The sequence below is a fragment of the Ostrea edulis genome, chromosome 3 (assembly GCF_947568905.1).
Source record: "Ostrea edulis chromosome 3, xbOstEdul1.1, whole genome shotgun sequence".
Lineage (NCBI taxonomy): Eukaryota > Metazoa > Mollusca > Bivalvia > Ostreida > Ostreidae > Ostrea > Ostrea edulis.
The window spans coordinates 20934848-20957328 of record NC_079166.1 but is presented as its reverse complement, the minus strand read 5'-3'; the positions used below and the strand labels follow the sequence as shown (position 1 = coordinate 20957328).

Genomic DNA, 22481 nt, shown 5'->3' with positions numbered 1-22481 from the left:
AATTTGTTGATTCATATAAAGTTATACTCTGGAAATGGTGTCTGATTTTGGTGGATAAATTCTTCTTGATTATGTCACAGGTACTGTATATTCCTAGCTCAAATTGAAGATTTGTGAGAATTTTTTTTTTTCAAATAAGCAATTTTGTCTGGACTATTATTTTAGAGGCAGTTTAAAAGCTTTAGACAGATACACTTGACATAAAGCTGTTAATAGCGCTAGTGTAGAATTATCTTTAACCACTGTGGCTAATTTGGTCAATGCAATTTTCATTAGCCACATGTCATTTTCATTATAGCCACATTAAATTCGAAAAAAGGAATTTAATATGGTTCAAAGATTTTCATTTGCAAAATTACACTGAAACACAGTTCTTGTCACCATCTGAGGATTGTCAGAAATAAAAAGAGGGGGGGGGGGGGGATTGTGAAAACACATCATAAAATTATGATACACGATTTCAAGACGGCTGGTAGTCACAGTGTTTGTAAAAAAAAGTCACAACTTTATGCAGAGTACTCTAGTTTCTGACAAAATACCATTTACTATTAAATTCTCAACTAGATTGCCTGCAGGGTTTTGACACAATCTGAGCAAAGTTATATATAGTATAAAAGCATTATACCATACCAGTTTGCTCAGATTGTGTCAAAACCCTGTGATATTGCCTAACCCCTAGACCTTAATGCACGACTGGTACAAAGCATTTAAAGTGGGTGCATTGTAATGTCATTATTACCCCTTCAATTTTCAGAAATAATTATAACAATGATAATGTAACAGTAAAGGAGAAAATGTAGAGACCCTTCCAACCGGAAATGAATTTGAACCCTGGTTTGTCTGCACACCATATACCCATGGTTTGCTACATCGTATACAAATTAAATCCTCTTTCCGAAAGAAATGTTCATTCCATCTATTCTCTAATTATTTATTATGGTAATGTGACATATGAGTGAAAGATTCTTAAGTGGGACGTCATTAAACAATCTACGATCAATCAATTGATCACGGTGCCATTTTGTTATTCAATAGTTAATACGACACATTCCGATTATCACTCCTGTCCTCATCCGTCACCTGTTAAATCATTTGCCAAACTTGACTGCCTGACTCTGTGTCATCACATACATACATGCCAACTTTTGAAAATCCCCATGGGGGATTTTGCGCGCAACGACCTTTTTTCAACGCTCAAAATTCACGACATTTTACCATGAAAATAAATATTTGTCTTTTCAAATAGAATATCAATCTAATCATTATACATGTATCATACATCAAGTGTGTTTGACCATCAACTTTAACAAAACTATATTAAAAAAAACTTTGAAAGATATAGATAAGTATTTTATTAAAATCATCTATTCAGCAAAAAATCCTCTCCAACAAGTCACATACATATCAAATAATACTTAAAGTTGCATCCTTTTACACCATATACACATTGGCTGGTCTATATATCAACATTTAATTTAGCACATGCATTTAGGTACGACTACAAAGGCGATCTTGCTTGTCTGTAAACAATTTCATGGGCTTGCAGAGTCTGGTGGAACAATCTGCATTGCAACCAGAAAAGGAGTGATCTGCCCTGCTATGAAGTTTGCGAACAAAACCTTTGCACCCATGACATCTGAAATAATTACCAGGAAAACACACATCAAAATATACGTTTTTACTTGTAAAATACTAATATAAAAATAAAAATTCAGTACAGACTTGTGCAAATTACGCATCACAAAGTCTATTGAATACTACACTATATAGACTATGTAATACATCGCTATAGACAGATAGATTCGGGTAGCCTATATTATCATAGTTGGAAAAACATATATTTTACGTACCTTTAATATTGCATATTTTAGATGCTGTCAGCGAGAGGCAAAAATTGGGAATGTCCGATTGTTTCGTGGTAACACTATTATCATTGCCATTCACGTTTGTGTAAAGGATATGTCAATTTGAAATCCGTCTTCCCGATTAATTACTATCAAAACATGCTTCGCACTGTCCAATAAGCACCCCGACACAGGCAGACCAAGTAAATTACATCACTCCGATACCATGCGACACAGGTAAACAGCAATGGCTGACTATTGTCCCGATTTCTGATTGGCCAGTTCAGAAATGATGCGGGATTTCAAATTCCGGTTGGAAATGGGGGTTGTCGTAAAATGGGAGATATTTTTAGAAAATCGGGATTTCGGGGTATTTTTGCAATCCCGATCGGGATATCGGTATTTGCCTTTTCAACTGCTTGAAATCGGGAAAATCCCGCACAAATCGGGAAAGTTGGCATGTATGCACATATTTATAAAGGTATCATACCAATCTAATTAAAATTAGATCTTTGATCCGCTCATGCAATCGATTGCATGAGTGGATCAAAGATCTAATTTTAATTAGATTGGTATCATACAAGAGTTTCCGAATGACGGAAACGTTAAAATAAAAAGTTGATCAGAATTACAACACAGAAATGAAATTAGAAAAATCTTGATCACCAAAGTGGCCAGTAAGGCATGAAATTACCTCACCCGACATGCAGTTTACTTTTGCCATTGGCGAAGTGGTGATCAGCTTTCGCTAACACAGTACAAAGACCATGCGCCTTTGAGCTTGATGTGATATGTCTATGGCCCATTGTGAGGTGATTTGGTAAAGTATCTATATAGTAACCACAAATTCAAAACTGGACAAATATGATTTTGCTTGATACCCCAATTCAAAGGTGTAATAAATGTATGTCGGGTAGAGGAAAGGAGAGAAGAAATTGGTGAAAATTATTTTTTAATGCCTATGGAGGAAAATGACAGGTCTACTGGAAATTGTTCAGGTATAATACAGTACATGATGCTTACTTTCTCTCCTCAATGAAGAAAAATTTGAATGCTTAATTGCGCTAGATCGTGACTGATTAGGTTAATTGATTTCAAAAAGGTATGAATTAATTGGGGTTTAATATGATCCTCACTTGCAACATGTGCATGTTCCATAACATGCCAATGAACCAGGCATCCTCAGTAAATTTTGAACATAATTTAGATTTTATTTTATGTATTTCTCTCTCTCTCTCTCTCTCTCCTCTCTCTCTCTCTCTCTCTCCCCCCCCCCCTCTCTCTCTCTCCATATGATATATATGCATAGATTATTGATCTATCAAGTTTTGTGTACTTGAAGAAGTGTAAATAAGGTCACATTATATGATTGTGCTTTTTCCTTATTCAGAGAATGAACATACAGCATCACAACACCAAGAACAGACTCAAGGCAGTGAGAGAATTTCCTCTTTACATGTCAAATTACAGCAGGAGGCTGATCGTATCAGAAAATGGAAAATTCAAACAGAAATAGAGATCAAGCAAAAGGTATGAATATCACAGACATTCAGTTATTCTACAAACAGAAATAGAAATCAAGCAAGATATACTACACACGTTTAGTTGGTATTCTACTAAAAGAAATAGAAATCAAGCTAAAGGTATGTATACCTTAATTACACACACACATGCACACACACACATATATATTCATTTTAAGATTCATGCAGTTGGAATCTTGATAATATGTATATGGTGCAGAGTTCCCGAAACTAGTAAAAAATCTGTAGGACAATTGTCCGGTAAATATTCAAAATTTACCGGACAATTGTGAAATTTACCGGACATTGTTGTTTAAATAAAAAGAGATAAAATTAACATAGATCGGACTAATAATTTATTTCTATTTCCATTTCATGCACAGTTTGTTCAATTGCTCTGTCATTAAAGTCTTCTGTCTGTTCGTTGTCAGATTTACAAAACATCATATATCCATCATAGACCAGCCATTTCCAATCATCTAGCCATTTCTTGTGGAATTTTCTTTCCCTCTTACTTCCTTTTTCCCCATCATTGTCTTTCTGACCGTCTTTTTCTTTTCTTTTAGTACCTGTGGCACCCGAATTCCACTTTATCGGCCACATGCCCAATGTTGGTCAACTCCAATAGGAAATTGTCGTACGTGTGTAAAAAAAGAACCCGCGAATTTATCCAGATTAAAAAAATAAAACTACGCGTTTGTTTGGCTTTTCCCTCCACTTTTAATTAATAGTTATTTTTTGTAACTAATAAAATGACTATTACATTTAGTTATATTTGTTCAGATGTTTTTAAATTTCAAAATAGTCCATAAAATCTGCCGGACATTTTGACCGATAAAATTTGGATTTTGCCGGCCCCATTCAAAATTTATCGGGGATGCCCGATGGACCGGCGCGTTTCGGGAACTCTGATGGTGTGACCGTTGAGACGAGCGAAGACCCATGGCATCTTACAACTCGACTTTAGGCATTTCATTTAACGCGGGAAATATAATGCGGATGATATAAACAGTGCATTTTGACGTCATCATTAGCTGCGATATTTTTTCTTTCAAACCAATCAAATTATCCACAACAAAACGTACGAAGGTATTGGAAAGCTTGTTTCGAATTTAGAATCATTTGTGGTACTTTCCAAACTATTTAGTTGTTTTATCTACGGGGTTGTCAATAAAGTATACTGCAGTGACGGCGACATTTTTCCGGAGGCATTATGGGTAGTCCCCATCATTTTTCAGCTGATGAAGAGCAAACCACATGACTCAATATGGAAGTTCCTAGTTCCCCAAGAGTTATTTTCCTTTGTCGAACTCTTCCGTAAATTATGACGTAAAATAAGATGACAGTGGGTACATTTGCTAATTACTATCGTTGTATTATTTCTTAAAAGATGATATTCAGAGTTTCTGAGACCATCCTATCTCAAGGAAAAGGCAACTTTAGTGAGTTTATGAGTATTGGATAACAAAATGGCTCAAACAAATATTGTTAATTGCCATCTTTCTTTGATAAAAGATAGAAGAGGAAACGAATAATGATTCAATAGCCAATTTGATGATCTTATTCAAACAAATTATGCTTGATATGGCCAGAATATGCATACCAGTGATTGATATAAACAAAAGTTACGCTTTTATTACATTAATCATACGTAATCGTTATGTACAATGCCAGTCTACGATATAATGTATACATTGTGTACCCACCATACGTCATAAAATGCGAAAGAGTTCGACAAAGGGAAATAACTTTTGGGTAACTCGGAACTTGCGTATTACGTTATCATTGGAGCGAGCTCGTCGCGTCACTTCGCTCGCTATAAGTGGTAGTTTTAGAGACAACTCATAGAGGTGACTCTCAATAACTCAATTTATGTTCAAGGGACCTTGATCAAACTTCAAGAGTTTGAGAGATCTAAGGTTGAATTAAATGGGGAATTGGCACGACCATTATACATGTTTTAAATGGTTCAGTTTTCATAGAAATGGGAAGTGTATCTTGACATCCAGGAATAATACTATTCGTTTGGCACATCTACAAATTGTTTTCTCACAATTACTTTCTCATTATCAAGTTGAAACAAACTTTAAAATTACAAAGTGTCATACATCTACTGGTTGTCAATAAAATTGTACAATGAACATTTAATTATGTACCCCCAAAACAAAGAACAAGTAGAAGGTTAAAATCTCGGATTTTTTTTAGAGTCTGTAGGGGGCTGAAATAAGGACCCATTCCCAATGCCAAAAAGCAGGTATTTTTCCCAATTTTTGCTTTAAAATTCCCAAACAATGAAAACAAATCAAAGCAGGGTTGCCTTATTATTCATAAATCTTTTTCACAGGCCTTTTTGCTGCAAAATTGTTAGGTAGACCTAATTTTGTTTGGCCTCTGCTTATCTAAATGAGGTAAGCATCGACCAAATCGGAAGTTGGAAGGAGTCCATTTATTCCTTGATGCACTGGTATGGTTTTCTCTTTACTCGAATCTTTGTATCCATGGAAAATTTTCCCGAATTTTAAGCAAATTTTGCTGTTTTTCCCAATTGGAAAGGCCCAGGCCCTTGAAATCAAGACTTAAAAAAAACCCCTGAATCTACCCCATACAGAAGCATGGTGTTGTACGTCAATTGTGTCACCTATGGTTGTACATGTATGTACATGTTAAGAGTTCACCGATTAACTGTTAGACGGTACATGCATATAATCACTCAGGGATTTATCTAGGTTGTTTTTACTACCGATAAAAGGTACCTTTCCCCTTTGTCAACAAATGGATATTTCCCCTTCCACAGATAAAATCCCCTTCATTTGTAGAAACTTAACAAAATTGTTTGAGAATTTTCAACAAAAATCATTTTCACATATATTCTAAGTCATTTTCTATAATTGTCAGACTCTTACAATATAGATAAATTGAGTAATCAATAAATTTATATGGCTGCATGTAATAATCTGTGGATATCATATTCTATGGATGCCCTCTATCCCCATTCCCTGGAAGCTCATGACTGCATTCTCAAAAATTCCCCTTAACATATAAAATGGGTAGTAACATCTAAATGCTGGATAAAACACCGTCACTGTAATACTTTTATATGCTTCGGTTCGATTCACGATACTTTACACAATACCGCAGTTCACTATTCTCGGTCTGGATTAATGTGCACAGTCCGATTTGGTTTTAAAGTTATGTTGTGAAACTGGCCTAGAGTGGTAATGGAAAACATGGTGCTGCTGAATTATTATATATTCAGGGTACTTCTGTGCCCAGTAAGTGTTTTTTCAACTACAGACCTGTATCATTGTCACTGCACAAAAATATACATGTATTAAATGCAGATCATGATGTTTTGATCTTTTTAAAGAAAAACATGCAGTCTAGGTAAGGTCCAACTGAAGACAATTATATGCTTGATTGATGGCATCTAGATCAAGAACTTGGAGAGATCAAAGTTTTAGCCATTTAGAGTCACCTGTATTGTCGATAATATATATATCTAATTAATTATTCTGAAAATAGCAGCACATTATGTATTGTTAGCTCACCTGAGCCAAAGGCTCAAGTGAGCTTTTCTGATCAAAATTTGTACGTTGTCTGTCGTCATCGTTGTAAACTTTTCACATTTTCATCTTCTTCTCCAGAACCACAGGGTCAATTTCAACCAAACTTGGCACAAAGCATCCTTGGCTTTCAAGTTTGTTCAAATGAAGGGCCAAGCCCCCTTCAAAGGAGAGATAATCACAAAAATGCAAAATTAGGGTAGGGTCATTTAAAAATCTTCTTCTTTAGAATAACTGGGCCAGAGGAGCTGACATTTACATGAAAGCTTCCTGACATACTGCAGATTCAAGTTTGTTCAAATCATGGCCCCCCGGGGGGGGGGGGGGGGGGGGGGGGGGGGGCACAATAGGGGATCAAAGGGAAAATCTTCTTCTCAAGAACCAATGAACCAGAAGAGCTGAGATTTACCTGAATGCTTCCTGACATATTGCAGATTCAAGTTTGTTCAAATCATGGCCTCCTGGGGTAGGTTGGGGCTAAAATAGGGGATCAAATTTTTACATAGAAATAATAGGGAAAATCTTTAAAAATCTTCTAAAGAACCAATGAACCAGAAGAGCTGACATTTACATTAAAGCTTCCTGACATAGTGCAGATTTATGTTTGCATAAATCGTGGCCTCCAGGGGTAGGTTTGGGCCACAATATGGACTAAGGTTTCACATGCAAATATATATTGAAAGTCTTCAGATATGGGCCAAAGTGACTCGGGTGAGAGGTGTGGCCCATGGACCTCTTCTATTGATAAGTTGTATAATTTTTAATGAAAATGTGCAATTACATGTATAATTAGAATTCATTATAAACATTTTTCTTTTTAAAGGACAAGAAAATAAAAGAAGCAACTCACACCATTGAAAGCTTGAGAAAATCAATGCTTGAGCTTCAGGTATAATTTAATTGCAAATATTTACTTTGATGCATATAAATAAATTACTTGAGTTGTTCAGGATGACATATTGTGATATTTTCCTCTCTATCATCCATTGTCGGTCAATCATAAACTTTAGAATATATTGTTAACTTTCTTCTAAAACTTCTGAACCAGTTTTTATCAATTCTGGAATTGGGTTTCCTTGGGTGGAGGCAAACTAAAATGGTCACTACTCTCTCCAAGTAACCTCAGAGGCAGGCTAATAATTGAACTTGTGAAAATAGTGCAGACTAAGATTCTTTAGATAGTGTCATGTCTACTCCAGAACACCCAGCAAATGTTTGACGGCCCGGGACATCCCTATTAATCATTGCCCTGTCACAACTCTTTCTATTCCTGATTTCTGTTCTCATTTAAAAAATTGGGCCTTTACTTTTCATAAAGCATATTAATTATCTCCATTTTAAAACTGTCAGTTGTTTGCAAAACCTAGAGATGTTATATATGTAATTATGTATAGATATGTATATGTATATATGTACATATATATATCCCATACCTAAATGAGTTATAACTAAGTTATAACTAAAGTATAACTTAATTATACCTAGGCCTTGAGGTACAAAAAAGTTATAACTAAAAAGCAACTTTTCTGGACTTAACCATTTTCATGTATAACTAAAGTGTAACTTTTTGAACTTTGTCATTTTCATGTATAACTAAAATTTAACTTTTCTGGACTGTGTCATTTTCATGTATAACTAAAGTGTAACTTTGTGAACTTTGTCATTTTCATGTATAACTAAAATGTAACTTTTCTGGACTTAGCCATTTTCAAGCATATCCAATATTTATGTACCAGTTTTGGGACTTTGTCATTTGAGGGTGGGGGTTACCAATACTTTTTGACACTTTCATAGTAATTAACTGAATGTTAAAGACCTATCTCATGACCCTTTGGTCTGTGAAAATGTAGGTGGAGCCCAATCTAAACAGATGTTATTTACCTGGAGTGGCCAGGGTCTACCAAGGTGTTAATTGCTATATCCCATGACACTCTAAGAAATACAGACAAAACATGGTAGAAATCTACCTGTCCATGCTGTCTTGATATACACAGGACCTGTCTCAGGGACCTCTGCAGAGTTTCTGTGGTCATAGTGTTTGAATAATGGTTGTATTCCTACATGTAAGGGTAGATGACACACATTCTACACCCACCCCCTCTCTCTCAGTCATTGACTCAATGAATAATTTCTGTTATAAATATAGAGGTATAAAAAATTCATGACATAAATTATTTCAATAAGTTATAAGTTTTAGAAATTATTGTGCAAATTATTGTTTGATTTCTGATTGTGTAATTTATAATACATGTATATAAAGGGGGGAAAAATACTATTGAAATTCCAGTGTTCAGAGGTCTTTTTAAAAACAATTGAATTACAAGAAAATAGCAGTTGTGGACAGGTCAATGCTATCAAAACTCTGGTATACTGGGCTTCCTCAAGATCTAAAGAATGCCTGTAGATACTGGCTGTTATTGTTAACAAAACACCTCTCTGGGTAGCTGGAGACCAGTGTCTGCAGATGTCCCTCCACCTGAGATCTCTTGTTAAATGTTTGATTGACAGGCAGTTCACAATTTTGGGGCATTATCTTAAAATTGGGTCTTTAACTGGATTGACTTCTGTAAATTTTTAGTGATTATTCACTTTCAAACACTTCAGTGAACTGTGTCATTTCTTATTTTGCCACAAAAAAGCTAGTCAGAGGGAAATTTCAATGTTGAATTTTTAAATCTTTTTCTTTTGGGGGGATGATTAAGGAATTGATTAGAAATTGCATGGAAAAATTACAAAATCCAGGATCCTTACTTATAGAATAATAAATGCATTGTACGATCAATAAAACATTCTATATATTATATTTTTAATTAACTTTATACGCTGATACAACCCGTGAGAATTCAAAACACCATGTATGATGATTGTTGATCAATTACCACTAGGTGCTATTTATGGAGAATGGCAGGTCAAATTGTTTAATTGAAACGAATAATGAACTGAACACATGTATGAGATATGTCACAGTATTTATTAAAAATAAGTCCATATGGATTTATATGTATAAAAATCTAGAAATTTCCAAGCAACCAGTTAAAAATTCTGGACAATTTCATTGGCTGACTAAAAGTTAACACACGTTTCAGAAGGGGATGTTGCTACATCCTTGTGTAGTAAACTACGAGGGGGGGGGGGGGGGGGGGGGGGGGCAAAAATTCCAATTTTAATTAGATTGAGGAGGAGGATGTGGCCTGCAAGTCTCTCGTTCCTAACATGATCCTCAAATATTATGACCCATAACAGCTAGTAGTTTAAGTCTTGTAGATATTTTCTATTCTTATATGAGGGTTGAATTTAGATGACATATGTAGATTAATAATGAACATAATCTTTGATTGTTTTTAGCTTCAAAATGAAAGCCTTAGTCTGCGTCTTCAGGAGGAAATTAGTGGCAGAGAGGATATTCTTCACAGGTATGTAAAAGTAAATTTTCCAAAATCTATTTGCATACGTAAATTTAATTTTCTCGCATTATCACCGGTGTGAGATCAACTTTACCTTTGTGAGACAGCCAGTTGAGATTTTTCTGTCTCACACTGTCGCGACGTCATTTGATTGTGACGTCATATATTTTCTATGATTTACGTTACACAGCTCAGTGAAGTAAAATATTTTGTATATATTGTTTTCTTTAAATTTCATTTTGATATAGCTTTCTGGTGGACTGCAGCCTTGGGTTTACATTGTAAACCATTTTCGAGTATGCTCTTTCTGGCTGTCAAATTAGTTTTTGCATTGAAATTGAAATGAAGATTTTGATTATTTTGAATGTTCTCGAAGCTCTTGAATTCATAAACTAAACCGTGGGTAAAAGATGAGAAAAATAATCCTTCATTATTTACTCGTGTTTGATAGGAAAATTACACCCCGGAACAAGATTTGTTGTCCCCTCGGTGGAATTTCCCCATCTCACACTTGTACTAATGAAGGCTTCTATTAGTCCAGGGGCATAGAAATATTGGTGTCTGTGCGTCCGTCTGTCCCAATTGACTTTGTGGACGCAACTCCTCCGAAACCGCTCAACGGATTTTGTTCAAATTTTGTAGGAGTGTTAGTCACCATATGTAGTTGATCATATTGCGCCGTCATTTTGATTTGACAAATTTTACAGGAGTTATGGGACTTTTGTGAGATGATTGATAAATCCATTAGTTTAGATAATGATTGATTGATTGATTGGATATTGTTTAACGTCCCTCTTGAGAATATTTCACTCATATGGAGACGTCACCACTGTTTAGATAATGTTGTATTTATAAGCAGATTTCATTGATTGCAGAATACATGCTACAAGGGAAATGTGTAATCTTCTCAAAGATCACTCTGCTGCTACAGAGGAAAGACTGCAACAATGTAAGTGTAACAGTTTGTGTGGAAATCTGAGGCTGAAATGATTCATCAAAATACCTATACTGTTTAGTATTTTAATACTCAATTCAATGTTTGATTTATTACCTCAAATTTCATTTCAATTCATTTTTTAAAATCGGGTTCGTTAAAATATGTTAATTAAGCTTGACTTGTATTTGTTATGCTTGAGAGACAAAATAGCCTCAAAAAAAATGTTCAGACTGTTGTTGAAGCTCTGTGAATCTGATGAAAACAATTATGAACTTGGAACCGTTTAACTACAGAGCATCTGTTCAGCGGTTTGGAAACATTTAAATTGATTTTTCAGGGTTCACCACTAATGCTATAGTCCAGTAGGCTGAGGGTAGTTAATTTTGTCTCGGACTATCTGAATATCATTTATAGGTAGTTTGGTTGACTACTTAAAAATTAGAACCCTGTACAATGAAATAATCGTTGAAGTTTCATGCAAACTTTCTTAACTTTCATTTCTGTTAGAACTATATATTGTTGTAAATACCATGGACTAATTAATCTTTAATCAATCTAATTCGAACATAACTGCATCACTACTGCGTTTCAAACTATTCAAAATAAGATGGTATTTATCCGTGATTCAAGCATAAGGTGGTTTGATGTGAGAATCAGTAAAAATGGAGGTTAACTTGAATTTAGTCCTGAAATTTTTATTTATTTGTCACAAAATTGACCATAAATGCACAAATAATTTGCATCTAGATTTTGAAAATTTTCTGGGGAGGCCCCCTGCACTCTCCCCCCTCATCACTTATAAAATGTATCATATTGAAAATATTGAATCATGCATAAGTATTGCAATGCTTTATAAATATCATATCTTGAAGGGGGTGTATCGTTGCAGCCCTAGTACATGTAGATGGTAAAACTATTTGTTCCTTAATTTATCCAGATTTTACTGGAATGCAGTACATTTACATTGTATGATGATCGCATCTTAAAATATTCATTGGTGTCTGTCAATAGGTTCATTTTAAGGATTAGCTACAGGCCTCGAAGAACACTATTATATACCAGTAGAATATTGCAGGAATGCTGAACAGTTTAGAATGAATTTTTGTTGTTGTTAAGAATGAAATGCTGATTAAATTTCTTAGAATGATTGTTGTTGAGAATGAAATATGTCTAAACAGAGAATGAAATATAGTTCTAAATGTGAATGAACATCATTGCAAGCCATGGCTGAAATGTATGTTCCTCTCTCTTTTCATGGAGAGGAGCGTACATTTCAGCTGTTGCTTGGGAAGATGAGAGCCACAGATGAAAAGGGAGAGTAGTATACATTTCAGCCGTGGCTTGCGACATTTGTGAATGGAATGCTTGTATAGAAATGAATGGATCAATTGATGTCCAGAACAAAACAGGTGACTTAAAGAGACACTACAGCTCGATCATTGTCCACATTTTAATGAAGTGTTTTTTAAAACACGTACTGATAAAAATCATATCATAACTGACAATTTTGAACAATTTGGATGCATCAATTTGCTCTCAACTGCGCTTTGAAGATCGTCTGGAATTCCAAGGTTTCTTCATGCTGACTTAGACTTTTGTATGCTTATTTACATCACGTGATTTTGAATGACAGCAAAGATGGTGTGTGGAAAATTATTTGAATACCCCTTCAAGGGGGTCCACACTCACCTTTCAAGTATGAGATCATTCCCAGCACCTTATAATAAGTAATTATAAATCATTGTTTTAACAGGAACCCTTCCATGTTCCTATTGACTAATATTTTTACAACTAAAAGGTGTCGTGTTCAGATAAAAATAGCTGCTATTAGCACTTACTTTTAGCGCATTGTCTTTGCAGCTAGTCCCAATGGCAGATTTAGAGGGGGCCAGGACCTTGCTCCTCCCTATTTTCGCCACAAGTAGTGAAAACTCCAGATTTTGCACCCAGAATTGCTGATTACTTTGGCTAATATTTGACTTTCACAAATTTGTAACACACAAGTTCTTTTCACCTTTTATTCACAGTTGTAGTGTAATGTGATCAATCAATGAATGAATCAATGACTGAATCAATGAATGAATCAATGACAGTGCTCCTATAAATATAAATAAATAAAAACACTTTATAATTTGTTCTAGTGACTTAACCAATGTACAAGATTTGCTTGACCTCAATCATATATACAAACATATTTCCTATGCAAGGATTCATATGTAGTACATGTATTATAAACATGCATAATTAGCAACATGAACAAATAGCAATTGCAAATACGCAAAGTTCACAAACCTAAACAAGGCACGCAATATCCGGCCCAAAAAATGGCCACCACGACAGGTCAAGGTCAACGTAATACACTGATCACCTACATTTAGACCTATTAATAAAATAAACACTGTAAATATACTGAAACACACATATAACTCAAACACCGTTGTGTCACCGAAGTACATGTATGTAAAACTCAATTATATTCTCCCATTAAGTATAAATAGAAAACATTAAGCTACAAACTAGTTCTCAATCCAGGGGAAATGACACACATTATTTTTAAAAGTTACCTACTTTTCTTTTTAGGTGAAACTGAACGGACTGAGCTGAAATACCTAGAAAAGCAACATGTAAAGCAGTTTGAGGTATGAAAATGAAATTTCTTTCCTTTCCAAAGAAAATTTTAACATTGATGCAGAAGAATTGACTTTTACATAAAAAAAATTTCTCTATTATTCATAAGTTATTTTGGTTGAATCGATCATAATAAGGCAGAAAATATATGTGATTCACATGTTTTATATTGATTATCTAAGAGTCAGAATCGGGTGGACATTGTGTATTTTGTTGATTTACGGAGTCTGTGTTTTGAAATTTTACAGAATGATGTCATACATGTATATCATGCATTGCCTCCCATTTCCAGGGTTATATATATATAATGACTGATATCATGCATTACCCCATTTCCAGGAATTATCTGAGAAGTTTAATACTTTGGATATCACATCAAAGAAAGAAAAGGAAGAGTTGACAGAGAAATGTAAGCTACTGATTACACCTAGCACTGTAAAACAAGAAAATTTGGTGTGCTATTAAATTTAGTGCCTTTGGTGCAAGTGACCTTTAGCGCCAAAATTAGAAAAGCACCAACGATTCTCTGTTTCGAAAGTATTTTTGAAAAGTTGCAGTCCATTCTGTTGTTGACTACTATACCCATACCGGAAGCATCTGTTTACATAATGTCAGAAGGTCAGCTGGTATACACACTATTTAAACACAAATGAACAGTGATTGAATACTTGAACATTTCAATATATTGCTAAATAAACAGGGATCAACTAATTTATGGAGATCATATTATCTAACTCTTCAAAAGAGTCTCAAGTGTAATAAGGTTATAGCTTCTAATCATTTGCCAGTCATTTGAAGTTCATTGACTTAACTTTCATCATTATTTAAAAATTAACATTTATGTTGATTTAAATCCTTCAAAATTGTCCATTACCCTTTCGTTATACAATGAATACATTAAAACATATATCTCAAGCTTATTGGATATAACAAATATTATTTATAGATTTGAAATTGTTATTCCTAGCACTTCACAATAATATTGTGTTTTATTATACTGTACATGTACATAAAGAATTTGCACAACATTTTAAACTTGCTACCTCTCTTGGGGGCCATTTTAAATGCCGGCCTAGCTTCTCCATATCTTTTCTTATGGGAAAACCTTGAAAAAATGATTTTCTCTTTCTTGTATAATCCAATATAGCCCTAGTCTGTTTTATGACATGCATTTTGTATTATATTTAATATGTACCAGTACTATAAATCCCCCAAAATGTATGACAGAAATATCAATTAATGTGCAATTAGAAATTTAAAATCATCAGAGGAAATTTGGCCTTCCTTAAATTGAATTTGCATGCATGCAGTTTTAGTTTTACTTTGGAAAAAAAGACATAAGCATTTTCATGCAAAGTTTGTATGTTCAATATCATTTTGAAGGGACAGAGGAATGGAATAAAGGAGAAAAACTGCAAAAAGAGCTGAAAAATCACAAAGAGGAAATGAAGAGAACAGTAAGAAATTGATTATGTATCGCTTTTTGATTTATACAATTATTTGCTTTATTTGTTGAGTATCCAAGTTTAGTGGGTAAACAGACTCCTATTTAAATCCTTTATTTTAAAGTTGAATGAATTGGAGCAACAATGTGAGGAGAAAGATGTTGAGATTCGGGATGTCAGGACTGAACTTTGCAAGAATGAGGACCAAATACACAAAATGAAAACTGTTATAGGTACAAACTAGAAATTTTTAAAGGTACAAGTAAATGCATGCACTGATGAACAGAGGTAGAATGGTGAATGGTGAATAATGTGTGTATAATTATACAGCAACAATAGCTACAGATATTTATGTCTGCCCTCTTCCAGGGGGAGACATATTGCTTTTGTACATTTTGTCCATCTGTCTTGTCTGTTACAAAATCTTATGAATGCTTCTCCTCTTATAAGGCTTATCGGGTAGACTTGAAGCTTTGTACAATGCTTCATTGCCATTTGTAGATGTGCATATTGTTGGGACAGGAGGATCCTTAAAGTTAAAGTGGATCTAAGAAGGGTGGAGGATGTGAAATAGCTTGTGAACACTTCTACTATATGGCTCATATGATAGATTTTGAACTTTGTACAATATTTCAATGCCATTTGTAGATGTGCATATTGTAGGAACAGGACAGGATCCAATTGTTATCTTTAAGGTTATAGTGGATCTTAGGGGTTGAGTGTGTAAAATAGCTTGTGAACACTTCTCCTATATGGCTTATCAGATATTCTTAAGATTTTGTACATGTTAATACTTCAATGCCATTTGCAGATGTGCATATTGTACGGACAGGAGAATCCAATTGTTATCCTTAAGGTTATAGTGGATCTGAGGGGTGGAATAGTTTGTGAACATATAGCTTATTGGAGTTAATAAATGTCCATGTCCCTGCCCGTGCTTTCTCTTTCATACCATGCAGTACATTAAGGGGAGGAGGTTTCATTTGGTGCACTGCCAATTTGAGGAGCTGGGGAGACATATTTGTTTTTCATGAAAACAATCTCTAGTCAGTAATTTGCCTTGGAGTTAAGTTGCCAGTTACTGTGTTCCCTTATTGTTAGCATCTGGAGGATTCTAAATGTTCCTTTGGTTGAGGCACAGCTTGGACTAAGACTGATTAAACCCACCAAAGCATGACATATGTCAAAGTATTGCAGTATTAGCATTTGTTAAAGCTCAAGTGTACTCCTAGAGAAGAGACTACCCAAGGTTTTGTCATGCCCTTTCTTTTTTACACTCAGAAAAGAGGTAATTTATACCTATTAACAACACCCTTTGGGAGATTGGGGTAAGCAGGATGTATTCTTAAGGTAGTACTCTACATCGTCATAATGGCTGACTTCCTGTAAAAACATGGATGAAAAAATCGATATCAGCAATATTTTACTTTTCCTTTTCAATTTCAATACCTAGCCGACTAGCTCAGTAGGTTTGAATACCGACTGCTGAACTGTAGGTCGCAGGTTCGAGTCCAGCAGGGGTTTTAAATTTTTTCCAAATTACTTTCTACTAAAACTGCATTTTTTGACAAAATTAAGTAAATTTGAAAGTTTTCAACTTCAAAATATTGTTGTACATATCCTCCACTTTTCATCCACATCAAATTTCTCTGGTGTAGCATACCTCCTTAATGAGCATTGCTCACAGTACCTCTTGTTTTCTGTTGTAGCTCACCAGAGATACTCAGTAGCCTTTTTGAATAACTTTTGTATGGCATCTGTCTTAGTGAATGGCTATATCCCATCCATGGAGAAATAGAGTGTGGAAAAAAAATCTCAAAAATTGTTTGTCCAGAAAATGTTTTTACATGGAACCATGCAACGATCCCCATTTAGTGTCGAAGTGTTTTAAAATTCTAGAGATCAGCTGGGGGGGTGGGGGGGGGGGGACAATTTGGAATGTGATCATGTTTTTATAAATCTTCACGTTGTGTAAAACCACAAGACTACAATTAATCTGATGAATGAGAAAGCATAATTACTAGAGAAATATTTGCTAACAGTATCAATTTGCCAATGGGTCAGAATGGGTGTTTGAAATTTTGTTTTATATAACATTATGTCGGGAAAAGTCAACAAAACTTTTCTTTTCAGAAACAGCTGTACAACTAAAATTTGCCAATTTTTTCTGAAAGTACTCGAGTTTGTCAAAAAAAATCAATTTGGTGGACCTGTTGTCAAATAAAAACAAAACGGCTTATGAGTGTTTTAATTAAAGTTTGATGTAAGAATAGATGTAATTGTTACTTGGCAGAATGATTGCGCAACATCAAATGTCTTTATACTGAACCAAAGACATTCTCAAGATCAAAGCTAAATGTGAACGCATTTTTATGTAATGTAGATTTAAGACATTAAAATTAATACGTTTAGAACCTGTGGAAGAACAGAATGGGAGTTTCAAATTTTATAATCAATATCATTAAGAAATAATTTGGCTAAATGATGCATGATTGTGTATTCAGATTTTAAGTACAGATGTGACCAGTGTTCTAATTGGGTAATTTTCACAGTTATTTCTGGTGTCAAATTCTAATCACTGATTTTGTGGCTTATGGGTCTGTTGTTTCCACAGATGACCTTCAGAGTGAAATTCAGGAGTTCCAGAGTGAATTGCAGCAGAAACAACAATGTCTGACAGAATCTGGAGAAAGACTAACCAAAATAATGGTTGTAACAGTTTGATTTATCTGCCTATAATGATCATACGTTGATTTGGTTAAGACATCTTTTTGCTCCCAGCCAACAAAATTTGGAGGGGGTGTACAGGAATCACCATGTCTGTCCATTCATTTGATGTACCATCAAAGTATTTGTCTAGGCATATAACTTGGTAATGGAGAGATGTTTAAGAATCTAATGGTTGTCACAATTTTTTTTCAAAGTCAGATGGTGCATCATAACCCTTATTCAAGGTCATTTGGCCAAGGTCATGATCAACTGGTCAGTAAAATTTGAAATTTTTGTTCAAATCAGAACTTCATAACATAACATTAGAAACACATGCTTGGCACAAAGGTTGGTTATGGCCCTGGAGATGACGTGCCATGACCTTGAGCCAAGGTCATTATGCCAGGGCAAGGTTATCTGTATTATTATTATAAAATAGTTTTAAATCTATCTGTGTAATGGAAAGACATCAGAAGTTGATACTTGGCAGAATGATTGCGCAACATCAAATGTCTTTCTACTGAACCAAAGACATTTTGGTAAGGTCAAGGTCATAAGGAGAAAGGATTCTATTTGAATGACTGCCACAGTTTAATTAAACCTTGTGGAAGAGGAGGCAGTCACATTAATTAGGGCAGCTTTAATTGGCAGTAACTAAGGTTTCATATATATTTTTTAAATTATCCATATGTACACTACTTTAAGAATATCTATACACAAATAGAAAATTGACTATATTGTGAATTAGGAATTAACAGTATAGTAAGCTTTAAATTGTCATAATTGAGCACCTGTCTTTTGTGTTAATTAGATCCTCATTATTGATATTAGTCGTAGGTTTACCCTTACGAGAATGAAAATGATCATTGCAGATATACAATGTATATATATATATATATTATAAAGCATGTTTTGGGTGGGTTTTTTTTCTTTGCAGGATGATTATGGGAAATTGGAGGATAGACTTTTAGAGGCTAACAAGTCACTAGAGGAAAGTCAGAATTGTCGTTTATTACTCCAGAAAGAGTTTGAAACAAACAGATCTTCATGTACTGAAGAAATAAATAATCTCAGGTCTCACCTTGGAAACCTTACCTGCACATTGGACAATGAGAAGTCAAGGTAACTCGACTGATTTATTTTTAGGTCACCTGAGTAAACTCAGGTGACCTATTGCAATTGGTTGTGGACCGTCGTTGTGCGTTAACTTTTGAACATTTTTAATTTCTTGAAAACTACCAGTCTAATTCTTTTCAAATGTAGTTTTGAAGCATCTCTGGAACAAGGGAGACATAAATTGCAAATTTCAGGATTCCTGCACCCCTGGCACCCTAGGAATGGAGCAAAAACTGCATAGTAATGTAGAGCAGGAAGGCCTTTACCAAAATTATTAATTGCGTGATCCCCAGAGTAGGGGTTCAGACCCCAGGAAAGGGCCAAACTTACTATAGAGTGTTTATGTGTAAAACATTTGAATAACTTTTTCTTTAGTGCTACTGATACTAAATTGAAACTACATGGATGTTTAGAAAGAGCATGCAGGTAGTTCTTTACCAAAATTATAAATTTGATAATCCCAGGGGTAGGGGTTTGATATTAGGGTGGAGCCAAAATGGTCAGTTATTAAATAAGTGAACAATAGAAATTTTTAAATTCTTCTTGATAACTATCATTCCAATTCTTTTCAAATTTAGTATGAAGCATCTTTGGAACAAGGGGGACATAAACTGTAAATTTCAGGATTCGTGCACCCCTGGGGCCTTAGTGGCAGGGCAACAACTACCCAAAATTTACCAATTTTCAAAAATGTTTTTCTTCTCTACAACAGCACATGTGTAAGAAAAACTTAATGCATATTAGTGATTTGGAGCAGGAAGGCCTCTACCAAAATTGTAAATTTCATGATCCCCGTGGGGTAGGGATTATGACCCCAGGGAAGGGCCAAACTTACTATATATATACATTATAGTGTTTATGTGTAAAACACTTAAATAATGTCTTCTTTAGCGCTATTGATGCTAAATTGAAACTAAATGGATATTTAAAAAGAGCAGTTCGTCCTTTACCAAAATTTGAATTTGATGATTCCTGGGGTAGGGGTTCTGACCCCAGGGTGGGGGCCAAGCTTAGTATATAGTGTTTATGTGTTAGTTTGCTGATACTACAGGTATGAAATATGAATGCAAACTTATAGGAATAGCAGAAAAGGATGTACAAAAATTGTGAACTTTACAACCCAGGGATTCAACTTTAGGATGGGTCCATATCAGTCAAATTTTTTAATGTTCGTACACCTATTATATTATTTAAAACCTTTCATCAGTATGACATTGTGCACTTTTGAGAGCAGTGAAGTTTTAAGAACACATCTTGTTTTATACTGTTGCTGAACTTTAGAATTTAGCTTAGATATTCAGAACAGGAATTATTTTCTAGATTTCATAGCCCTTAGGAGTAGGGATACTTTTTTACTAGAACTCAGGTAACCGATAAGGCCTGTGGGCCTCTTGTTTTTTTTACATTGTTGATCATCATGCCACTGTGTACAATAAATAAAAATGCATATTGTGTCATTGTCTTCGACTCTTATGTTTCAATTACTGATATATATTTCCACTTGAGTAATTACTTAATCAGTGCACATTTGAGTTTAAAATAATTTTAATCATTAGTATGTTGTCAATAACTTTCCATTTTGCACTTTCAATAGAATGATGTGTGTATCATCTATGAATATTTACCTGTCTTGTGGTATGAAGAAGATTATATATCTAATGAAAATTGAAATAAAATGTCTCTAAATGCAAGCTTCTTGGTAAACTGGTCATCCCTCTAAACTGGATGGGTTTTTTTTTCCTTGGTTCGAGAGCGGGTTGGTTTAGAGAAGTTTCACTGTATACATGTATATCAACATTACCATTACATTGTTTCAAACAGGGTGTCTGAGCTCGAAATGGCTATTCAGAAACTTGAACATACAATTGAAGATTTGAAAAGCACAAAAGGTAATTATGTAAACATAGTTGAAAATAAACTTAAAACAATAGATAATGCTTGTTTTCAACTTTTGTATGTGCATGTATACTGGGACTCGTGTGATATGATTCTATTACATATGTATATGTTTACCTCGATCACTAATCCTGATGCTTAAGGTAGCTCATTACACTAAAATTTTATTTAATGTCTCTCATTAAAATACCTCTACTGAACTATGATTTCACCATCGAAAGAGGGCAGATACAAGCTCTCAATTATTTTATATGAATTTTTCTGTGATTTTCCCGGAATAATAAAAAAAGGTGTTTTGTTTGCAAATAAGAGATTCTTGAGTCCAAATTTTGCTGTGATTTGGTGTATGATATAAATATCTAATAAAATATGCCTAAAAGATTTAGATATAAACGTTCTAATTTTTTAGAAAAAGATATTTATGAAAACTGAAAATGTCATTTGTGAATATTTTTTAAATCTACGGATAAAATCTTGAAAACACTTGTCATGCAGTTAGAAAAGATATATCAAAGAAATATATCATAAAAAGAAATTGAAACGAAATGTCCAAATTTTAGATATATAATCACTATTTTCAATCTGGAGAAACAAGTACCGATCCCTATCAAAATTGATAGAAATTATGAAAATAATCATATTGTTGCTAATTGTATGCACTGTTCATTAAGAAATTAGTTTCCCTTATAAAGTTGTTTAATTTGTAAATCATTTTACATCAAGGGAATGTAGTTTTCTGATTACAATGTTCTCTATGACTATTTTTTGAAAATAATAATTCCGATCAGGCTTGGTTCAAATTAGAAAAATTATAATATATCTGAATTTCGGCCATTTCATATCAATTTCTTTTTAAAATATTTCTCTCTGATATATCTTTTTTAGCTCACCTGAGCTGAAAGCTCAAGTGAGCTTTTCTGATCACCCGTATTCCGCCGTCCGTCCGTCTGTCCGTCCGTCTGTAAACTTTTCACATTTTCAACTTCTTCTCAACAACCACTGGGCCAATTTCAACCAAAGTTGGCACAAAACATTCTTAAGTAAAGGGAATTCTAAATTGTAAAAATAAAGGGCCAGGCCACCTTCCAAGTGGAGATAATCAAGAAAAGGTAAAAATAGGGTAGGGTCATTAAAAAATCTTCTTCTCAAGAACCACTGGGCCAGAAAAGATGAAATTTATAGATAAGCTTTATTAGGTAGTGCAAATTCTAAATTGTTAAAATCCTGGCCCCCGGGGGTCGGATGGGACCACAATAGGGGGTCAAAGTTTTACATACAAATATATAGGAAAAATCTTTAAAAATCTTCTTCTCAAGAACCACTGAGCCAGAAAAGCTGAGATTTATATGAAAGTTTCCTTATATAATGCAGATTCTAAATTGTTAAAATCATGGTCCCCTGGGGTCAGATGGGGCC

General features: G+C 34.4%; 1 protein-coding gene across 1 annotated transcript in view; it reads left to right on the top strand.

Annotated features, from left to right (window-relative positions):
* The window catches only part of LOC125675242 (synaptonemal complex protein 1-like), a 58007-nt gene that overhangs the window by 4543 nt on the left and 30983 nt on the right, over positions 1 to 22481 (top strand). Inside the window, exons 3-13 of the mRNA XM_056157736.1 lie at positions 3235 to 3374; positions 7754 to 7819; positions 10276 to 10343; positions 11210 to 11283; positions 13852 to 13910; positions 14239 to 14308; positions 15283 to 15356; positions 15469 to 15577; positions 17959 to 18053; positions 18991 to 19175; positions 20991 to 21058. Coding sequence (XP_056013711.1) covers positions 3235 to 3374; positions 7754 to 7819; positions 10276 to 10343; positions 11210 to 11283; positions 13852 to 13910; positions 14239 to 14308; positions 15283 to 15356; positions 15469 to 15577; positions 17959 to 18053; positions 18991 to 19175; positions 20991 to 21058 — 1008 coding nt within the window. The remainder of the gene's footprint in view (positions 1 to 3234; positions 3375 to 7753; positions 7820 to 10275; positions 10344 to 11209; positions 11284 to 13851; positions 13911 to 14238; positions 14309 to 15282; positions 15357 to 15468; positions 15578 to 17958; positions 18054 to 18990; positions 19176 to 20990; positions 21059 to 22481) is intronic.